The sequence below is a fragment of the Melospiza georgiana genome, chromosome 17 (assembly GCF_028018845.1).
Source record: "Melospiza georgiana isolate bMelGeo1 chromosome 17, bMelGeo1.pri, whole genome shotgun sequence".
Classification (NCBI taxonomy): Eukaryota; Metazoa; Chordata; class Aves; order Passeriformes; family Passerellidae; genus Melospiza; species Melospiza georgiana.
The window spans coordinates 751,418-773,315 of record NC_080446.1 but is presented as its reverse complement, the minus strand read 5'-3'; the positions used below and the strand labels follow the sequence as shown (position 1 = coordinate 773,315).

The 21,898-nt window shown below is 54.5% G+C and overlaps 2 protein-coding genes across 2 annotated transcripts; one reads left to right on the top strand and one right to left on the bottom strand.

The window, feature by feature from the left end:
• Positions 1-510: 510 nt before the first annotated feature.
• On the bottom strand, positions 511-1,643 carry CEBPB (CCAAT enhancer binding protein beta). The gene has a single exon (XM_058036305.1). The coding sequence runs from the start codon at positions 1,515-1,517 to the stop codon at positions 543-545; it is 975 nt and encodes a 324-aa protein (XP_057892288.1). The 5' UTR covers positions 1,518-1,643; the 3' UTR covers positions 511-542.
• Positions 1,644-8,713: 7,070 nt separating this feature from the next.
• Positions 8,714-21,898, top strand: PEDS1 (plasmanylethanolamine desaturase 1). The gene is made up of 6 exons (XM_058036051.1): positions 8,714-8,840; positions 11,775-11,894; positions 18,477-18,568; positions 19,969-20,113; positions 20,759-20,971; positions 21,720-21,898. The coding sequence occupies exons 1-6, from the start codon at positions 8,714-8,716 to the stop codon at positions 21,839-21,841; spliced, it is 819 nt and encodes a 272-aa protein (XP_057892034.1). The 3' UTR covers positions 21,842-21,898.

Below are 21,898 nucleotides of genomic sequence, written 5' to 3'. Positions count from 1 at the left end.
AAGCTACTTTTTTTTAACCTAGTCATAAAGTTTATTAAAATTGTTCATTAATGCTTCAAATGTAGCAAGAATGCATAGATCCCAAAATATACATATGTATTTTCTTATAGAAATAGATTATTCTTTATAATAAAAAAACTGTAGGAACATCTTTAACAGATTACTCAATCCATGACTGACAGTTACACGAGATTGCATCATGTACACAGCATTCCCAGCCATGCTTAAAGGATTGCATCACTTTGCCCTTGCTCTCCTCTGGCTCTTTTAAATAACCCAGCGCCCAGCAGAGCCCGCCCGGGCCGGGGCCGGGGTCCCTGCGCGCCCGCCCCGCTGCAGCCCCGGCCCCGCTCCGACCCCGCGCGGCGGCGGAGCCTTCCGCCAACATGTCGGTAAAGACAAAAAAAAAAAAAATAATCCAACAACAACAGCAACACAAATGAAAACCAAACCCGCCCGCCCGCCCGCCGCGGGCTCTCGCCCCCCGGCCCGGCCCCAGCAGCGCGGAGCGGGGCCCGCGGCTCCCTCGCCCCGGCCGCGGGTCAGCAGCGCGGCGAGGAGGCGAGCAGGGGCTCGGGCAGCTGTTTGAACAAGTTCCTGAGGGTGCTCAGCTCCCGGGAGAGCTGCTCCACCTTCTTCTGCAGCCGCTCGTTCTCGGCCGTCAGTTCCAAGACTTTGTGCTGCGTCTCCAGGTTGCGCATTTTGGCTTTGTCGCGGCTCTTGCGCACCGCGATGTTGTTCCTCTCCCGGCGGAGCTTGTACTCGTCGCTGTGCTTGTCCACGCACTTCTTGGGCTTGTTCTTGCCCGCCGGGGCGGCGGAGTAGCCCCCGCCGGCGGCGGCGGACTTGGAGGACTCGGAGGGGTTGGGGGTGCCGGGGGGGCTGGAGGAGGAGGAGGTGGACAGGTTCCCGCTGCTGCCGCTCGGCACCGACTGGTAACCCAGGTAGGAGCGCACGGTGCTGCCGTAGGGCGAGGACATGCCCCCCGGTCCCGGCCCCGCGCCCCCTTCTTCCTTACGGGGCCCTTTGCAAGAGTCCAGGGTCTCGAAGACCGGCTCCACTTTGGTTTCCACGATCTGGGGCGGGAAGCAGCCCGGCAGCCCCCCCGGCTTGTGGCTCTGGCTGGCGCAGGGGTGGCTGTGCCGGGCGAGGCTGATGTAGGTGTAGTCGGGCTTCTTGCTGCCGCCGCTGCCTTTATAGTCCTCGGCGAAGAGATCGGAAAGGAAATCTTGGCCGGCGCCGCTGCTGCACGGAGGCTCAAAGTTGCCCCCTGCTGCTGCCGCGGGAGGCGGCGGCTGCGACGCCAAGGGCTCCAGGTACGGGCTGAAGTCGATGGCTCGCTCGTGGTCCCCGACGGTGAGCTCGGTCATGGAGCGGCCCCCGGCCGCCCGCGGGTGCAGCTTGTTGAGAGCAGCCAGACAGTCCGCCTCGTAATAGAAATTAGCCACTTCCATGGATTTAAAGGCGGGCGGCTGGATGGGGAGGCATGCTGCGTCCCAGGCCACCAGGCGTTGCATGAAAGCAAAGGGGGATGCGGGGAGGAGGAGAGGACGCGGGGGGCCCCCCCCGGCAGAGGGTCAGGCTGCCGCCGGCGGGGCGGGGGGCTCCAGACCCTGCCGCGGTCTCTGGCCCGGGCACGGCCCCGCGGCGCTGCCCGGCCGGGCTGGATCAGTCCCTGCGGCGCGCCGGGGCTTCACCGCTCCGGCAGCTGCGGCGGGGGCTGGCGCGTCTCCTCCGGACCATCTGGTTCTGGGTCCCGTGTCCTAAAGTCTCTGACTTAGGAAAGTTCCTTTGCTCAGTTATTTATAGGGGCGGTGGATCCCATAGCAACAGGCGCGTCACCGCCTGGCCGCCTGCCACTCCGCACGCTCGGCGCTGCCGGTGCCGGCCCCGGAGGAGGCTCCCGGGGCGGGTGCCGTGCCCGCCGGGCCGCCCACAACAAACCGGGCACGGACGGACAGAGGGAGGGAGGGAGGGGCGGCCGCGGGCCCGCAGGTGCGGGGCTGGGGCTGGGGCTGGGGCTGGGGCTGGGGCTGGGGCTGGGGCTGGCCAGGGGGCAGCGGGCAGCGCTGAGCCCCGGGGACACGGGGACACGGGGACAGCGTGTGCCGGGCACTGCCACTGCCGCTGCTGCTGCTGCCCCGTGCCCGGCCGGGCCCCGCTCGGGCACCGCGGAGCGAGGCAGTGCCCAGGGCTGGCAGTGCCCGGGGCTGGGCACGGAGCGCTCTGGGTCTCGTTTCACCCCAGGGGAAATCAAGGCAGGGAAGATTTCTCCAAGTTCTCTTGGCAAAGCGGGGGGAAAGCTGCAAACCAAAGGCGGATCCCGTTACTCTGGTGCCGGGCTGGCTTTGGTGAACCCCACTGGCAAGCAGAGGTTCCAGAGGGACGTGCCCAGAGCCGCTTTGCGCGGTGCTGGGCAGGAGCGGGGCACTGCCCCGGCTTCCTCTGGCCGCCGCCAGCAGCCGGAGCCCGGCCAAGGCAGCGCTGCCAGCGCCCACGGGGGCCCGAACGCTTGTCTTGGCGTATTTGCTTTGCACGGGATGGTGCAACTGTCCGGGCACACACGGGAACCGGGAATAGGGAACGGGCGCTGGAGCCAAAGGAGACGGAATGGGGGTCAGAGGAGAGTGAGATTCCCGCGTCAGAACGTGGAATCCAAAAGTTTTGAGATTTGCGGGGTAAGTTTGGGAAGGAAGACTGAATCCCGATGTCTGTTTTAATTAAAGACACCCACCTTGGGAATCAAACTTATATTTTCACTCTCTTACTCCCACATTTACCTGTCTACAAGCTGATGATTCATGCCCAGAATAAAGGACATTAATTTAAAACAAAACATATAATTAAAGGAAGTAGGAGTGTCCTCCCTCAGTAAAGAAGACCTAGCACTGCAGGGAAAATGACACTGCCTCTTAGAATAATGTGAAGCAATCCTGCGGTGTGGGAAATATTGTAACGTTAAGCCAGAGGAACAGGTATTGCATTATATGATTCAAACAGTCAACTGTTCTTAATGTTCAAACCTCAGAACTCTGAAAAGAGGAAGAATTCAAGAATCAGTCAGTGGATCATCAGACTTTTTCTTTCTTTCTTTTTTATTTTTCTTTTCACGTTCTAATAGGATTTATTTGTTTGTTTCCATAACAAAAGCTCCCCAACAGGTTTTCAGGCTTCAAATATTTCTAGTTCCATCTTTATCTACCAAGTTAATCTTTGGTGAATGCGCTAGAGATTAAATTGGAGCTGGGCCTGGCCAGAGAGCTGGGTCTGGAGGTTGTAGTTGGAGCCCATGCCTTCATAAATGCAAACATCTGTATTGGGTGCAAATACTGGCAAGTTACAGTGAGCCAGGGCTTGTTCCTCTGGCTGTTTACTCCCTCATCCTGTGCCTTTATCCTGCATTCTGATCTGGCAGTTACATCCAGTGGCTGCCCCAACTGGCCCTTCCAACCGAACTCTTGAAAATCCGCCTGGTGTTTCCTACCCCGAACGGTGCCAGGGCCCCAGGGCAGGAGCCCTCCTGGCTGGTGACCTGCTGCAGGCATGGCTGGTCAGCCCTGGCACTGCCCCACAGGGCTCCAGCTCGCCGTGGTCCTCAAGCCAAAGCCAAACGTTAAAGCTGCTCGCTAAAATTCCTGGACAGATTTTCAAGATGTTTTTGGAGATCTGAGTTTGCCCTCTTCAAATTTCTGCCCTATTCTGTGCTGCTCTGCAGCAGAAAAGTTGTATTCCTGCCTGGGGTTAATCTTCCCTAACAAAACAAAGTCTGTGCAGCTGTCATGTGAACGAGATCCTATCGGGCTGGCGTGGCCCACACCTGCTCTCCCGGCCAGTGCTGAGTAATGCCGCAGTCACCCCGATCACGTCAGCCGGGCGGTAATTCAGGTTGGGTGCCCGGCTGGTCCCCTCCTTCCCTGCTCCCCCTCGCCTCCCTGCTCCACCTGGATCTCTTTCAACTTCCTCCAGCTCACCTCAAATCCCAGCATCCACTCTCACGGAGCCGCCGTCCGCTCTCAGCTTCTCATGGGAACCTTGTTGGCGGGACTAACCACCGCTCCACAGCCCCAGCGTTCGGCGAGCAGGTTTTGGGCTAACTCTGCTCTCTTTTCAATTATTTCTGCACTTGTCACAACAAATGCATGGCCAGAAGAGGGGTTTTGAAATGGGAACAGGTGCAGAACGAGGCTCACAGCACAGGACTGAGCCCAGGCCTGGGCATACAGGGCTCTGTCCCTGCGAGTGCCTGGCTGGCCTTGCCAGATGTGCAGAGGCTGCTAATAATTGTGCTGGAAAAGCTCCTCAGAGGTGCTTTAGGCAGGGAGATGCAGACATTCCTGGTAAAGGGACCCAGGCACTGGCAGCAGCCCTTCAGCCTGTCTCCCAACAGAGCAATTTCCATTAGAAAAGCAGCACTTCTGTGAAAAGCACCTTCCTTCTAGCAATTTCATAATTTCTTTTTTTTCCAGAACTATTCAGCTGGGGGAGGAGACAGCAAAAGTCCCAAATTACTTAGTAAGAATATAATATTTTTGAGAAAAAATTCTGATGCAATAGCATCCAGGTTCCTCTACATTCATGTGTGAAACAATCCAGACACGGGGAGGGGAACAGGAGGAGGCCAGCGTGGTGAAAAGGTGGAGGGAAGAATCTCATCCTTACTGCTCATCTCTGTCACAAATTAAACTCTGCTCTCTCTTTGTACTGTAGAAGCCTCAACTTTGCAGCTCTGGGCTCAGACCTACGGTAAAGCATTGCAGAGGAATTTTCTTCCTGGAAATTGTCCTTTTTTCCAGGATTTCTTGCAAGCTTTCCAGTTCACACTCCAGGTCTACATCAGCTGCCTCTGGAATGACACCAGCTTTGGGGAGATGCTGTGAGTTTAGTGGTGATGGCTCACACAGTGAAGTAAGTGTTTATCAGAAGGTCTCTGGACCCAGGATCATACCCTAGAAAGGGCCTGGCTGACATTTCTGATGTTTCTTGCTCAGCTTTGTCGGGTTTATGATTTCCCTGGCAGTAGCTCTTGGCAGGTCAGTGAGATCAGAGCTGCATGGCACTGGAGCTGCTCACCCAGCCTGCAGAGCTGCAGCTGGGGCAGCAGAGGGGCAGAGCAGGGGCAGCAGGGCAGCAGGGCAGCAGGGCAGTGCCAGCAGTGCCTGAGCTGCTGTGGGCAGTGTTGGAGCTGGCTGGAGGACAGGAGCGATCCCAGAGCAGAGTCCCTGCCAGCGAGCACGGAAGGGCTCTGGGGGTAGGAGGGGACCTTGCCTAAAACACTGACCTAAGAAGGGCAATGTTGCAATAAAGGCTGTGAAATAGAGAAGTAAAATTGAAATTTATTTCTGAGCATGTTGAGCCCTTTTTTCCCTTCTCCCCAGCCCCAGGTCTCTATTCAGCTGCACACCATATGCCAACAGCAGCTGTACCTGGCAGAGCCCAGGTTTGGAACCATTGCTCTCCACTTGTGTTCTGTGCTGTGAAACAGCAGCCCTTACTAAGTGTCAGACAGGGACAATGTCTCACTCGAGAGAGGCTGGCTGTCCTTCTGGCTGCCCCAGCTCAGGCCAGGCTCAGCCTTGGCTGCGTTTGAGGGATTGCCACGCGGTGCCCGCAGCGGGCGGCTGCACTGGCAGTGCCAGGGGCGGCTGCAGGCTGTGTCCCCAGCCTCCCTCGCTGCCGTTGTTACAGAGCAGAGTCCTGCCCGAGCCTCCCTCGCCCCGCTCCCCTGCGATGGGCTGGCACACGGGTTCTGTTGGTCTTTGCTGATTCTGTGCTCACCTCTGACCCAGCAGGCCTGGCCTTTCGGCGCCGCTTGCTCAATCCCCTTTATCTCCTCGCTGCTCTTTGCCCTACTGGCCGCGCGGAGACGACACCTGGAGACTGACACCGGTGGGACAACATCGGCCAAATTCCCTCCCTGACCCCACGGAAAATTTCCAGAGCAAGTCCGAGGTCAGAGCACCCACTCTGTGGCTCTGAGAAACACAGAGAGGAGGAAGAGTCAGAGCACACAAAGGCCCATGGAAGGGAACAGGGACAAAGCAAAGCCACAATCTCCGTCCTGCATGGCAGAGAAAGTCCCTGCTGGAGCTGGCTGGCTGGAAGGATGTGCGCTGTCAGTCGGAGCAGGGACAGTGAGAGCTGACTCTGTGTTTTACGAGTAGCCCATTTCCTTGTGCTCCATAAAAATGGCAGAGAAGCTGCTGTCCACTAACTGTCCAAAAGTTCTCTGTAGCTGCCTGACATTTCCTGGGTAATTGCAGCCTCCTGCTTTGATGAATTTGTTACAGATCATGCATTTGTGACCTCTAGTGTACCCAAGCTTTCAAAAGATCCATCAAGGGAAGATGAATTATATTCTTCCAGGGTACCCTGTGAAGTGTCAGAGGTTCCTAGTAACAGAACTTAGTGATTCATTAGGAAATTTCTAAAAGAGGAGAACTCCTCTGAGGTCCTGAGGCTGTGGGACAGACAGCTTGGACTCCGTGGGGTGTATGGCAAGGGGCAACATAAAACAAGGGAACTCGGGGTGACAGGAGAAGGGGCTTAGGTGAAGAAATAGAAGATTTTTTCTTTATTGAGAGCGTTAGAAGTCTGTGCTCTAGACTGTACAAATACTTGTTTTCCATCTGCTCTCGCCCTGTGTCGAGCACCATGGGGAAAGTGGGGCTGCCAGGAATCGGTTGGGGCTTGTTGTTTGCGAGCGCTGGCGCTGGCACAGCCGCGGGGCCGCTCTGTGTCACCTGGCAGCTGGCTGTGCGGACGGCTGCCAGGCGGGGGAAGCACGGCGTTCTGTCCTCCCTCCACTGCCGCTCCTCGGCCCCTGTCACCTCCCCACCTTTGCATCTCGCCTTTGGACGGGAGCCGTGGGAGTGGCTGCTCCAGCTCTGCCACCCACTGACACTTTCCCATGCCAGAGAGAGTCCGGCGAGGAACCGCAGCCAGTTCCTGCTCCCCGGTGCCCCGGGGCTCGGGCGGAGCGGGCCGGTGCGGGGCCGAGCGCCCGCGGGGCTGCGCTCAGCCCGGGGATGCGGCCGGGACGGGGCCGGGTGGCACCAGCGGGGCACCCGTGGCACCCGTGGCACCAGTGGCACCCGTGGGGCACCAGTGGCACCGGTGCCGCTCCCCCGGCGCGGGGTCAGGGAAGGGGTTCAGTGTGTAACGCGATAAGCGCCGCAGTCCGGGGATGGCTCCGGGCAAACGGCTCCGCAGCCGTGGGCGCTTTCCGGGTCCCGTCCGGGTCCGTCCGGTCCCGGCGGGGCTGAGGCGCGGCAGGGCCATGTCCGGGGCGCGGGGACCGGCAAGGAGACCCCCGAGCCCCGCCCCGGCCGCATCCCGACCCCCGCCCTTCCCCGATCCCGATCCGGTTCGTGATCCCGATCCCGATCCCCGCCCCGCGCCCGGCAGCAGGCTTGGAGCGCCACCTAGCGGGCCGTGCCGTGCCGTGCCGTGCCGTGCCGTGCCGTGCCGGCGGTCGGGCCGTGCCCTTTTACGGGCAGGTGCGGCTCTGGTCCGCCGACCCTGAGCCATTATCCAAGGACGTTTAACAGCTAAACTTCGGTAGCAACGTGCCGGTGCCTGTTCGCCCCGGCAGCCCTTCGGCCTCGACAAACCAAGATCACCAACACACCTTGGAGGTGACTTGGGAACGTGCCTCAGCCACAGCCGCTTACCTCCTCCTCTCACTCACAATTCGTACGGGCACGTGCGGCCGCGGAGCCGCCGGGGCTGTCCCGGCACCCCGGTTAACAGCGGCCATTCCCGCTGTCACCATTCCCGCTTCCCGGCACCGGGAGCACGGCGCGGGCCTTCGCCTGCAGGCCGGGGAGCGGGCAGGGCCACCAAAGCACCGGCCGTGGCCGCATTGCCGCCGCTGTGGCGGGTCACGGGCACGGTCACCAAAGGCACCGACCGTGGCCGCATTGCCGCCGCCGCTGTGGCGGGTCACGGGCACGGTCACCAAAGGCACCGACCGTGGCCGCATTGCCGCCGCCGCTGTGGCGGGTCACGGGCACGGTCACCAAAGGCACCGACCATGGCCTCATTGCCGCCGTGGTGGCGGGTCACGGGCACGGTCACCAAAGGCACCGGCCGTGGCCGCATTGCCGCCGCTGTGGCGGGTCACGGGCACGGTCACCAAAGGCACCGACCATGGCCTCATTGCCGCCGCTGTGGCGGGTCACGGGCACGGTCACCAAAGGCACCGGCCGTGGCCGCATTGCCGCCGCCGTGGCGGGTCACAGGCACGCACGGGCGCTGCCGCGGAAACAGCGCCCTGCACCGGCAGAGGGCGCGCGAGGCACCGGGCGGAGGGGGCGGTGCGACCGGGAACACCCGGGAGCGCCCGGCCCCGCCCCGGGCCGGTTTCCGCCCCCATCGCGGACTGGACCGGGCCGCGCCCGCCGCCCCACCCTGCCCTGCCCCGCCCGGTCCCGCCCGGTCCCGCCCCGGCTCCTCCCCGGTCCCTCCCCGGCCCCGCGCCCGGCCCGGCCCGGCCGCCCCCGCCCCGCACTGCGCCGCCGGCCGTGCCGCCGCGCCATTGGCCGCTGCGCGCCGGGCGGCGCTGCCCATTGGCCGGCGGGGCGCGAGGCGGCGGCGGCGATTGGCGGGAGGCGCAGGGGGCGGGGCCCGGCGCGCCCGCCCCCCGCCGCAGCGCGGCCCGTTCCCGTCGCTGCCGGGCGGGTCCGCGGGCCCTGCGCGCCCATCCCGGCCGGACATGGCCGAGAGCGGCCCGGGGGCGGCCGCGCCGCGGGACGAGCCCGCCGAGGAGACCGAGGGCGGCGGGCGGCGCTGGGGCGCCCAACACGCCGGGGCCCGCGAGCTGGCCGAGCTCTACTCGCCAGGTGAGGCGGCGCGGACGGGCGGGGCCCTCGGGCCGGGTGCTCGCGGCCGCTCCCCAGGACCCGTTCCCCTCGAGCCCCGTTCTCGCCGCGTCCGGTTCTCCCGTGGCCGGCTCCCCTCGGGCCCGGCTGTCCCCGGCCCGGCTCCGGGCGCCCCGGCAGGGCGGGAAGGGCCGGGGTGGCGGCCCTGGGCGGGGAGCGGGGCAGCCTCAAAGTGCCCGGCAGGGACGTTCTGCCCTCTGGGGCCGGCCGGCACAGCGAACCTTCCCCTCGAGGGCGGGTGTGGCCGCAGCACGAGGTGAGAGCCGGCGCTGCCCTCGGAACCGCTGCCCTGGGCGCTGCGGGCCTGGCACCGCACAGCCGGCACGGGGATCCGTCAGTCCCTGCTCCGCTCCTCCTGCAGCTTGGAACTCCTCTTCGAGCTCTAGTTGGGCATTTGGGTGCTCAGTAAATGGCTCTTTGACTATGCTGTGGAAATAATTGCAAACTCCTTGTAAAAAACCATCATTTGTTTTTCGCTCACTGCTCAGTGTGAGCCGTGCTGGGTATTGCTCCGTGTGAGCAGTGCTGGATATTCCTCCCATTCCTAGAGAATCCATTCTCTGGTGAAGAATTAGGGAAGGGAATGTGTTTTCAGTGTCTTGTGGTTCCCAGCAGATCAGCTGAGCCCAGCTCGCAAACCCAAGCGATTCCTGGGCAAGCAGGTGATCTCACTCACACGGAGCCTTGTGTTGATAAGAAATCCAAGGCCTTTGTTCGCCTGTGTGACTGGGGCACGTCTGCCTGTTTCCGTTTCTTTTGCTCCCCACAGTCATGCCTTGAGCAGGTGCTTTGTGACACCTTTCAGGCACTGGGACTGATTGCTGTGCTTTACACAAAAGCTCTCACTGGCTTAACCACTGCTCTGGCTCACAAGGAAAAGCTTTCCCTCCCCGAAGAGCTTGCTGCCCTTCTCGCTGGCTGTGGCACATGTACAGTGATATATCAGGGAGCTGAGGCTGTATTAGACATGCAGGTTTCTTCTGGAATTACATAAATAATTTACATAAGCAATGCCAGAATATGTATTACGGTGGAAGTGTATCATGTTCAAATTCTGAATCCATAATAACAGGGCTTGAGTTGAATTGTGCAGAGTGAACATGACTGGAATATTTCCCTGATTTCTTGAAGCACGTACTTCGTGGCTTTGGCAATTCATTCCCTCACAGGCTTTGGGGTTTGAGTGCTTTTTAAACGCAAGTTATCAGCGCTGACTCGGTTCCTTGGTTTGCCTTCCCAGCTTAGAGCTGGGAACATCCCTGTGTTCAGACTACAGAGGTGTTTGCACACACTGAGCTCGGGGGACCTGCCAGCCTCCTTTCCAGCACTCAGCTAATTGTTCCATAAGGATCTACCCACTTGGCTCCTCTAATCAGGGTGTGGTTTTCTTATGAAGGAAGTGAGTGTTAATTAACTCTTACTTTCATTACTCCAGGGACCTCTTTATAGAATCACCCACGTTGTGACCTGATGCTGCTGTCAAATATGGCTGTTCTTGTGTCTTAATTTAATTTTACTATTCTCTCCTTTGCTACTGCAGAGTGTGTTAATTTATATGCTCATGGCCCTTCTAGAATGTCTAAAGCTGACCTGTCAAAGTCTCTGTTCACACTTTCAAATATTGCCTTGTAGGCACGTTGGCGATAAGACTGATCCTGCATTCATGTTCCTCCATTCCCTGCTCATCGTGTGGTACAGTGAGAAGGAGGACTTGATTTAGCATTTAGGAGGAGAAATCTGATCAGGCATTAGGTCAGCAGAGAGGAGGAGGAGGACAGAGCTGAACGCGTGCCAGGCCTGAGCGTGCCCCTCTGTGAGCCCTGCTGAGCCTGCCCTGCTCTGCTGTGCCCTGGGGCCGGGCTGTGGGGTGAGGCTCTGGGAGCCCTGGGCAGGAGGGGCTGTGCTGGCTGAGCCCCAGAGCAGGCAGGGACTGGCCTGGCAGCTCCTCAGGGCATTAAGAGCTGCCTGCAGCCCAGGCCCTGCTGCTGACGGCTCAGATCTTCTTGGCCCTGGGTATTAAAGGCCTGTTTCTGTGCCCTAATCCTGCAGGTTTCACCCTGAGTGTTCCCTGTGCTGTGCCTCGTGGGGATGCAGCAGTGAGGAGCAGGGCAGCCTTCTGTGCTAACCTGGCAGTGCAAGTGTTACCGTGCTCTGATGTGCCTGCTCCCTTTTTATAGGCAGTAAATGATTTTTTCATAGAGGTACAAAGTGGTACAGCAAGGTGCAGGAGAGAATTTGTGCCAGTTCTTTCTCTTTTCTTGTTCTGTCCCTTGTCATCTCAGAGTTGCTGAGAGTTGCCAGCCTGTGCCTGGGAGCAGGAAGGCACAGACAAGACAGCAGTTCAGGGAGAAGCTTCAGGGGAATACTTGTGACACTAGACAAGCCATTCCAGGGCCACCAAAATCAAGAATGGTGAGAACAGGGCTTTTTCCTGTTAGTACGACAGCTTTATTCAAAATCTCAGAGCTTGTAAATATTACAGATCACAAGGTGATTTAAATATGTTTGAGGCCAGAAATTTGTTCCCAGATTCAGCCCTTCCAGCAACACTGAATATTGGATGAAATGCAAATTGAGAAAAGATGTGACGTGGAGGAACTTTATGCCAGCAATCTCAGGGAGAGGGAAACTAGGACAGTGTGAGATAGTGTCTGATTTGGCCCTGTTAATTGGACAAGGTCAGAGGGCAGAGGGTAGGAGTGGCCTGGGGAAGAGGAATGTCATTTAAGAAAATGTGTGCACTTCCCATAGATAAATATGTTTCTGTTTCAGTTCCCTGTCAGACAAATGGAGCAAGTCATCCAGGCAGTGGAATGGTCTGTCTGTTATTTCTGTATGTTTTTTGTCCTCTCAGATAAAAGTGAAACATGCTTTCTCTCTTGTTCTTTCCAACAGGAAAGAGACTACAAGAATGGATCTCTGTCATCTTATGCTTCTCTCTGATCTGCTTCAATTTTTACAATCTCCTCTTGTACCTGCGGCTGGAGCACACGCCCTCGGTCCTCGTTGGGATCTGTAAGTAGGGGCTGTTCCTGCTGCTGCCCAGGGCAGGACTCGGTGGGATCTGTAAGCAGGGGCTGTTCCTGCTGCCCAGGGCAGGATCAGTGAGATCTGTAAGCAGGGGCTGTTCCTGCTGTCCAAGGCAGGACTCATTGGGATCTGTAAGCAGGGGCTGTTCCTGCTGCTGCTCAGGGCAGGATCAGTGGGATCTGTAAGCAGGGGCTGTTCCTGCTGCTCAGGGCAGGATCAGTGAGATCTGTAAGTAGGGGCTGTTCCTGCTGCTGCTCAGGGCAGGACTCGGTGGGATCTGTAAGTAGGGGCTGTTCCTGCTGCCCAGGGCAGGACTCATTGGGATCTGTAAGTAGGGGCTGTTCCTGCTGCTGCTCAGGGCAGGACTCATTGGGATCTGTAAGTAGGGGCTGTTCCTGCTGCTGCCCAGGGCAGGACTCATTGGGATCTGTAAGTAGGGGCTGTTCCTGCTGCTGTCCAGGGCAGGACTCATTGGGATCTGTAATCAGGGGCTGTTCCTGCTGCTGCCCAAGGCAGGATCAGTGGGATCTGTAAGCAGGGGCTGTTCCTGCTGCTCAGGGCAGGACTCGGTGGGATCTGTAAGTAGGGGCTGTTCCTGCTGCTGCCCAAGGCAGGACTCATTGGGATCTGTAAGCAGGGGCTGTTCCTGCTGCTCAGGGCAGGACTTGGTGGGATCTGTAAGTAGGGGCTGTTCCTGCTGCTGCTCAGGGCAGGACTCATTGGGATCTGTAAGCAGGGGCTGTTCCTGCTGCTGCCCAGGGCAGGACTCATTGGGATCTGTAAGTAGGGGCTGTTCCTGCTGCTCAGGGCAGGACTCATTGGGATCTGTAAGCAGGGGCTGTTCCTGCTGCTGCCCAGGGCAGGACTCGGTGGGATCTGTAAGTAGGGGCTGTTCCTGCTGCTGCCCAAGGCAGGACTCGGTGGGATCTGTAAGTAGGGGCTGTTCCTGCTGCCCAGGGCAGGACTCATTGGGATCTGTAAGTAGGGGCTGTTCCTGCTGCTGCCCAAGGCAGGACTCCTGTCCTGTGGGGTCCTTCAGGCTTGACTTGCTATTGAAAGGAAGAGGGACATCTGTGTGTGAGCCTCTGCAAAATGGGTTACTGCTTTGTTTTTACGTTTCACTGGCTTCTCCGTCCCTCAGAGGGGAAGTTTTGGTGTAGCTGAGTAAGTTTGGTGTTCCTGTGTAGTCACTGCAAGAGTAAGGACTATTGAGAAGGAAAGGAGCTGTCAGAATGGTCAGAGTTGGGAACAAAATACATTGCTTGACAAAAATATTCACAAGAATTTTCCAGAATGCAGAAGCTCAAGGGAAATGTCATAAAAGGTGCTTGAGGCATCAAACTGGCTTCATTTCTGGGGGCTGAACACAAGAATTTTGGAGAATTGTGCTTTCATGTCAGGATGTGATGTTTGGCCTTTACTATCCTGAATGATGACTTTTTCCAGGAGTATAAGAAAAGTTGATTCCACCTCTTCTGTGGAGGAGAGGAAGAACCAGTGAAGGATTCTGATGGAATATTCAGAAAAAAAATAGCTTTCCTGTAACTGTGTGGGGTGTGTGTTTTAGAAGAGAATGGTACCTGTTCATCAGCTGTGCTGGGCATTGCTAATGAGTTCAAACTAAACAAACAAGCCCCACCCAAACACTGCCCCGGGTTCAAGCAGTGGCACACAGCAGAAGCTCTGAGTTCCTGCCAGAGCTGGGACTGGCATCCTGGTGTCTGTGGGGAGGTTGTTGGGGCTGGGGGCAGCAGTGTCCTCACTGTGACTCACAGAGCTCTCCTGGCCCAGTTCAGTCCTGCCTGCTCTCACTGATGAGGTGGAGGTGTTGGCAGGAATGGACAGAACAGGGCATGGGGATGGGAACTGCTGCTTGGGGATGAGGGCACAGCCAGACAGGAGAGTCAGCACTGATGCTTAACCTGTGGTGCAATCTGTTTGCAGCTGCCTTTCATCTCAAAGTTAATATTGATAAAAGCTGGAGTTCTCTGATATCCTGGTTACCAGTTTAACTGATAAAGCAGCCAATTCACTGATAGTATTATTTAAGTAGTAGTGAATGATTAAAGTAGCAGAATCTGGATTCTGTGTAAATAAAGTGGTGTGGAAATAATTGATAGTGTGTACAAAAATGAGTGCCATAAAATGGTAAGTGCTTCAGGCTATCTTGTTTTGCTGCCTTCAGTACATTATTTCTCCAGCTGAACTGTGAATGATGTCTGTAATTCATACTGATTATTAGGTTTTATTGCATATTATGCAAGTCATATCCATAAAAGTCCTGATTCCTAAATACGTGAGGAGCTCCACAGGCAGTTGGGAATCCTGAGTCACCCACAGGGTGAGGTGTGCTCCACTGACAGCTTCCCTCAGGCTTTCTTTGGAATATTGACTCTGAGCTGAAGTCATAAAGCAAACATTCTGCTAGTAAAGACAGAGCTCTGGTCCAGTTCCTGCCAGGTCTTTGTCAGTCTGTTCCAAGGGCTGGATCTGTCCTGCTGCACAGACCTGTTCCCTGCACAGGGACCCTCTGTGTGCTCTTCTGTAAATACATGCTTTCTTTAGGAAATGAGGCACTTTGAGCACTGCATCACTCCACCGAGCCTAAACCCTGCGTGTGTAATTAAAGGCTGTGTCACAGCTTCTTTCTTTGTGCCTTTAGAGGCACACGGATTGTAACATGAGCAGTGCTGTAGGTGCCTTAGCCTGGAGATTGCTGGGGCAGGAGAGATGTGCCCCTGCTGTGGCTGGCAGTGGGGCAGCGCTCCCTTGCCCAGAGTGTCCCAGGGTGGCACGCGGGTGGCACGCAGGTGCCCTGGCCCTGCAGGGGAGCCCAGCACTGAGGGGACACACTCGGTGGCCTTGCCTCGGAGCAGCTCAGGCTGTGTCATGTCCTGCTGACTAAAGATGAGCGTGCTGGACAGGAAGAGCCACGGGGCTCTCTTGCCTTCCAGGCTGCTTTAGCAGAGATGAGACCATTTCCTTCCCTCCTCACCAAAAGAAAAAAAGGAAAAGAGTGGGCAGAGGATGGATTTGTGCTGTGGCTTGTGCTCGCTCCAGTCATGCCCTGCTCTGGGTATGCTCAGCTGCTGGGCAGCCGTGGAGCTGTTCCTCTTTCTCAGGTCTGAGTTAGGTGTTTGATTTGCATGCACACAAGCACCCGGTGCAGGCAGGCAGCCTGGCTGGGGATGGGGCTGTGGGGCAGCTGGAACACCCCCGTGTTTCCCAGTGCAGCAGGACAAGATGCCAGCAGTGCCACAGAGCCAGAGCAGCCTCTGCCACTGTAATTGAAGGTTGGTGGTGCCAGGGACAAGGCTGGCAAAGGGATCGTTGTGTGGCAAGCAGAAAAGCCTCACCAAAACATGTAATATCAGGCTTGAAAGACCTCATACCTTCAGGTGAGCTTGTGGTGTCCAGCATATTCAATATACATGAGCTGAGTATATACTTCATATATTAATAACATCTAGATAAAAGTTTGGCAAGTTACAGCATGAATCTTGGTTTTCATTTACCTCTCCTTCCTCCTACTTTTGTATAGGGTTTTAAGCCCCTTTTTTCCAAATTGGTTGACTTGTTTCAGGCATGTGACTGTTATCTGCAGCCACATTGGTTCATGACAGGCACTGCTCATTGCAGTCTTACAAAAAAAAGAAGAGTTAACTTTGTGTTGTAACCTGTTTATATTCCTAGGAACTGCCCCACGTAGAGCAGATATCTTTAGGAACATCTTGTGACATGATACAAGTTACAATTAATTACTGCTCTCTTGAAAGATGGGCAGCTGATTTTTTAACCCATATGAGGTGCATGTTTCAGTTTTGCAGAGATTGTGGGTTAGCCAGAGTGCACACAGGAGGAAATCACTTACTGCAGTTTCAGAATAGAAACTGGATCTCCTCAAGGCCCAGAACTCTTTGTTTCAATCTCTAGCAGCTCTGCAGGGCTGCCCTTGGTCAGCAGCATTGCAGAGCCAGACGTGAGTGTGTAACACACGGGAGCTGTGGCACACCTTGGTGGAGAACACTCCAGAGACATCAGTGCTGGCTGAGGTGAGTGCTGGGCGCCTGGCTCAGGCGTCCACACCCTGCTGCCCCACAGCTCCAAGGGTGCCACTTGTGGGCACTCTCACGTCCAGTTCTGACTCAAAGTCCCTCAGCTTTATTAGCCAAATTTATGAAGTTTTCTTTCTTTCAAGCTGCTGCAGTTTATACTTATTGAAATGTCCAGGGATTGTAATCTTAGCCTCGTAACTTGCCATAATATCAAACCTCTGCCTTCTCTGTACTGAGAGTCACTAAATGGGGACTCCAGGTGACTAAGGCATTTTATTTTCATAAGTATATAAGTGACAAACAACTGGTACTTTGGCATATTGATATGTAGCCTACAAGATTTTTTCTGAGTGAAGTTAGCCATGCAGACCATTTAATGCTGTTCAACCAGTTCATACAGCCCCGATTAAACACGGCTGTACTTCCCAGTGATGTTACACAATAGCATCAAGTTATTAAATAACATCATATCCTGCTTTCTTCCCCTCCAGAGGCTCTAACTGGATTTTTACTGTGAATATGAAACTTTGTATACTTTGATATAAGACTTCCAGGTTACAATTTGATCATTCAATCTATGCAAAGCCAAGCTTACTCAGCTCATGCAATTTTGGTGAAGTACAGCTTTTAATGGTAAATGTGCCCAGCAGTTTTGTGTCTCGAGCTCTTGTGAGGCCTCCTCCTTCTGCAGGCCCCAGGAGCAGCTGGCCACGGGAAGTGGTTTGAGAGTCACCCACTCTCAGAGCTTGCAGGTTGTCTCTCAGTTTGACTGAAGCACTGGAGAGGTGGAGAGGGGCCTTTCCTGGGTCACAAACCCTGCACATTGCCTGGTTTCTGAGCTGGACACAAGCAGGACAGAGCTGTGTCCGTGTGTGTTTGGGGCAGGGGCTTATCCAGCTGCATGTCGTCTCTGGGGAGAGGCCCCTGGTGCTGTGCTGGGAGGTGCCCACACAGGATCACAGGTGTGGGGAAATGGGACAGAGCAGCATTTCCAGCAAATGTGTGTGGCAGCTGAGTGTTTGCTTGGAGTCCATTTGTGCACCTTTGGGTTCCCTGTGTGCTGGGCTGCCTTCCTGCCTTGCTTCCTCCTTATTCTGCAGTCTACTTACAAACCAAGAAATGCCAGTGTTCTGAGCAAGTCCTGCAGCTGGTGTCCTTCTGCCCTCCCTCTGTGTGCTCTGAGCATCATCTCCTCCTCAGGGATAACCCCTGGGTGGGCCCATCCTCGCCCCTCTCAGTGAGCTGGAGGAAAGCCAATGTGTGTGGCTCAGGACTTCCCTGACGCTGCACTGAGCTGGGGTTATCTTGCTTTTTCTGAGTGTGTGGTTAACACTTCACCCAAGCTCATGGCTGTCAGTCTGCTCTCACGCTCGCAGCCTGGATGACAGAGCATTGAGACCTTGTGCCACCTCCGGGCAGCAGCTGGGCTCCTGTGCCTTGGCGTGCCGTGCTCAGTGAAGGCAGTGCTGGGTGTGTGAGGGTCAGCAGCCAGCTCATCAGCGGGATGTGCCCTCTGAGCCCGGGGACAGGACACACACCGTGTCACCACGCTGGTTCTGTGGAGCCTCACACAGCTCCTGCTCTTTCACTGTGACTCAGCCTGCACAGAGCAGAGAGCACACCCTGCTGCAGTACACTGGAACAAGATTGCTGGGAGTTAGGTTTTCCCAATTGCTTTAGTATAATGCACTGCTCCAGGCACCCTCCGTTCTTCCCTTTACCAGCTGACATCGAAGCAACACGAGGAGCATCTATCGAGCTGTCAGTGCTTTGCCTCAATTTGCGTTGCTGTTCCTGCCGTTGTTTGGCTGGGATGGTGCAGCAGCTGGAGGCAAGGCAGGCTAATGGGGGCATTACCTCAGCGAGAATGGCATTTGAGTCTTGCAAAGAGAAGTGTTGTTTGGATGTCTTGCCCCGAGCCCAGGCTGCTTGCCCTTTCAGCTGCTGGGAGCAGATGTAAATGCTATTGTGTCCCACCCGCCCTTGCTGTGGCCTGTGTGTGGTCTGAAACAAGAACAAATGCACAGAATCCACTGCTTGGAAAATGAGCTGTCCTCAGTGTAATAAGGGGTAGATAAAGAATGAAGAGTCTCCTGCTGCATGTAAGAGTTTGGGCCAACTGGATAATGGATTCAACAGCAGGGGCTGGTTTGTGATAGGAGAAGGGCTTTTTTATTTCTTCTCCCTCTCTGAAAATGAAAGGTGAGGGGAAGGACTGCAGAGGTGAGGGGTCAGCCAAGCAAAAGGTACCCACTAGGGGAGATATTTCTGTTCTGTGGGAGATGGGCTAAACACAAATACAGATTTAATGAAGATTGCTGCTGTCCAAGTGGTGTCTTGCTAACCTCTTTTTCCTAATTGCCTTGCCATATGTTTATTCAGACTGGGTAGTCTCACATGGTTGTAAATACCTAACTTAGAGGCAGATAAACAAGTACACTTCTGAAATAAGAATAAGATGTGACTGAGTCAGTAAAATGCTGTGTTTGTCTGACTCTCTCTCTCATTCCAGTTGCAGGAGTTATTACAGCTGACTTCCTCTCAGGACTGTTCCACTGGGGAGCAGACACCTGGGGATCTGTGGAGCTGCCCATCGTTGGAAAGGTTTGTGATTGATTCTCGAGCTCAGGAAAGCTGTGCAGTGCCTTTTGCAGCAGTGCCAGTGCTGCCAGCTCTGGCTCTGTGCCTCACCCAGCCCAGGGCACAGCCTGGGCTCTGCTGGGCACCTGGCCTGGGGGACACTGGGGTGGCACTGCTCCCTTCTGTCCCCTGCCTGAGGCTGGCAGTGTTGCAGACCCTGCGGGCTCTGTGGGCACAGCCTGTGGCAGCACAAGCGTTGGACCCTGGCTGGGCACTGTGCTTTATCAGGTCAGGAACACAGATTTGGAGAGCTGTCCCTGCAGCTGAACTCCTAAAAATTTGTGAAACATGAGGCTGCTGCAGGAAGAATCATTCCAGTTCCCTCTTCTATGGGCCCCTGTTGTAACACAGTGATATTAGAATGGTGGTGACTGAAGATTTAATTTGATATGTATTGTACACCTGCAGCTACAAATGCCAGCTGCTTAGTGGAAGGTGCACTGGCTTCTGTAGTAGGCAACAATCTGTTTTCTTAATTAAATTTCTTAATAGCTACCATTAATTACTCCTCACAGTGCAATGTTAGAAGGATCATGATTCATATTAAAAAGTGGGCTATTCCTTGTTATTATCCAGAGTTACACAAACTACAACAGAATTAAAACTGTTCAGTTTGGCTTTTTTGTTCACCTTCAATAGGCTTAGTAGTCTTGAACCTCTGTATCTCTGCACCACGATTTAAATAACTTTTAAAAGCTGTACTGCCAGAGACTCTGCACTAAATCACCACGAGCTGAGGCTGCTCAGGACACCTTTGCACAGGCTGGACATGCTGGAAGTGTTAAAGGCAAACCAATAAGTGTGCCCCACACAGTAAAACAATTGCTCTGTGTGTTCAGATGGGATTTCTGCTCTTGGAGGTGACTTCTGTATAGTCTGTTTGTCTTCCACTGCTTTGTCCAGTCACTGAATTTGCATTTAGTGCTCGCATCTGTGGCCCATAAATATGGTAGGCTGAATCCTAATTTTTTAGTGGGGTTTTTTTTTTCCTTGGTTGATTCTGCTTAGCAAGTGAATTTCACAGGCTTATTTTGCCTGAGAAGTTAGGGTGCTGCTGCTTTGTTTTTAAGATTACATACTGAAGGTCCTAAGTGAAAATTTAGAAGAAGAAAACTGAAAAGCAAGGAAAACCTGGATTTGTGTGGGGAAACTGAATTGCTTTGCAAATGTAAATCACATGATCTGAAGTGTCCTCATGACAAAAGTTGGAATGTTGTTTACCTGCTTTCTACTATGGAATTCTCTTCAACTCAGTCGTGAGATTTGAGTGTAAGAGAGTTTGTTGAGGTTATTTTTTGGTAATATTTTTCTTTTCCAGGACCATTATTGAGTGTGGTGTTGTGTTTATCCAATTGTTTTCCCAGGCTTTCATCAGACCCTTTAGGGAACACCATATTGACCCCACAGCCATCACCAGGCACGATTTCATCGAGACCAATGGAGACAACTGCTTCATGACACTGGTCCCCTTGGCCAACATGGCATACAAATTTGTGTCTTTTTCCCCGGGTAAGCTGCTGCTTCTGACTGCTGTGGGTTTAGTGTTCTTGTTGCTATTGAATGAACATTTATCTATGAGAAGTTTGGAGGAATCCATGGATGTGATATGACAAGAAATAGCTGCTGGAAGCATGGTGCTCCTGGCAGGAGGGAGGGAAACTTTCTTTCCTTTGCGATGTGGTGACAAAAGGTGGCACAGTGAGATTCTCCAGCTCAACAGAGAATCTGGGCTGGAGAGTTGTGCAAGGAAGACTAGAAGTTATGCTAAATGCTTTCTTAATAAGAGGGACCCAGCTGTGAACATCTGGGGAAACTCATTGCCCCAAAGTGTGTAACACAAAACAATGCTTCCTCTCTGTGCACAAGTGCTTTATGTGCAAAGCAGAAGTCAAGAACTAAAGGGTCAAATTAATTTTATAGGTGGTAAACTCAGTTTGACTTCCTGTTTATGGTGTGCTGACAGATTGTGGCACTTCCCAGCCTGTCCTGTGACATGTGGGAATTGCTTGTGGCTCACTGGTCCGTGTGACACTCGTGCCAGCGCAGCTTTGGTGATGCCCCTGTCAGCTCCTGCAGCAACAGGCAGCCCTGGCTGGCCAGGAGCCTGTCCTGGCAGCAGTGGGCCCTGCCACAGCTGCTGGTGGTGTTTTGCAGAGGCCCTGTGTGAGACCTGTCCCTGGGAGTGCTACGTCTTTGCCCTCATCATCTTCATCACCATGACCAACCAGATCCACAAGTGGTCGCACACGTACTTCGGGCTCCCGCGCTGGGTCGTGTTCCTGCAGGACTGGCACATCATCCTGCCCCGCAAGCACCACAGGATCCACCACGTGTCCCCCCACGAGACCTATTTCTGCATCACCACGGGTATGGCACTGCTGCACGGTGGGCATTAGTGCTCTCAGGGCTCCTGGGAGAGCTGCAGCTGGGTTTGGCATACACCTGCCTTTGTGGGGAAGGTTTGTGATCAGCTGCAGGAGCTCAGAGCCTGAGGGAGCAGTCATGGTGCTGAGATCTGATTGCCCGGGGTCTGGGTGAGCTCAGGCCACTCATGGGGTTTGTTCACTAAAGCTGCTGTTCCTTCTAAAGAGCAGAGTGGCTGCAGCTGCTCTGGAATGCTCATTTCTGAAAGCCAGGCTCCTGGATTTTCAGCATCCACTCATCCTGACTCAGAGGAGTGGACAGGTTTGCAGAAAGCTTTAGCTTCCTTTTATATCTGTACAGGTGGGAATGCTCAGTCACCAGTGCTGCACAATCCTAAATAAGTTATCAAGTTAATCAGACAGCTGGAAATAAACCACTCTGGTTCTTCATTCTGTCATTGGCGTCGACAAACGGTTCATGTGGGTTTTGAAACCTCTGCCAAGAAAAAAATCTAATTCTCATTAGCAGAATGTCATGTAGAAACATGGTACAATTAAGAAGCCTGACTTGACAGATGGTAGCAAAAATCTTGCCACCCAAAGAGCTATTTTTAATTCCTACTATGTCCTGAGAGTTTAAGCCTCACCATTATTAGCAGTATTGGGCTGGTTGCTTTTTTTTCTCATTAAAAAAATGCTGAACTTTGAATGCTATGACAAACTAATCCTCTTTCTCCTTTTCAATCCTTTAGGTTGGCTGAATTATCCATTAGAGAAGATAAGATTTTGGAGATGTTTGGAGAACATCATCCAAGGACTTACTGGTGAGAAGCCAAGAGCAGATGATATGAAATGGGCTCAGAAAATCAAGTAACTTCTGCCAGCCTTCTGCAATCCTTAACTTGTTGCCAATGTTGTTTTTAAAAGAAAA

Bases quoted from the DNA above. Each gene is read 5' to 3' on its own strand.
- CEBPB (XM_058036305.1), bottom strand. From the start codon at position 1,517: ATGCAACGCCTGGTGGCCTGGGACGCAGCATGCCTCCCCATCCAGCCG.
- PEDS1 (XM_058036051.1), top strand. From the start codon at position 8,714: ATGGCCGAGAGCGGCCCGGGGGCGGCCGCGCCGCGGGACGAGCCCGCC. The intron at 8,841-11,774 runs GTGAGGCGGCGC...TCTTTCCAACAG, and splicing joins GGCCGAGCTCTACTCGCCAG to GAAAGAGACTACAAGAATGG. The intron at 18,569-19,968 runs GTTTGTGATTGA...TTGTTTTCCCAG, and splicing joins AGCTGCCCATCGTTGGAAAG to GCTTTCATCAGACCCTTTAG.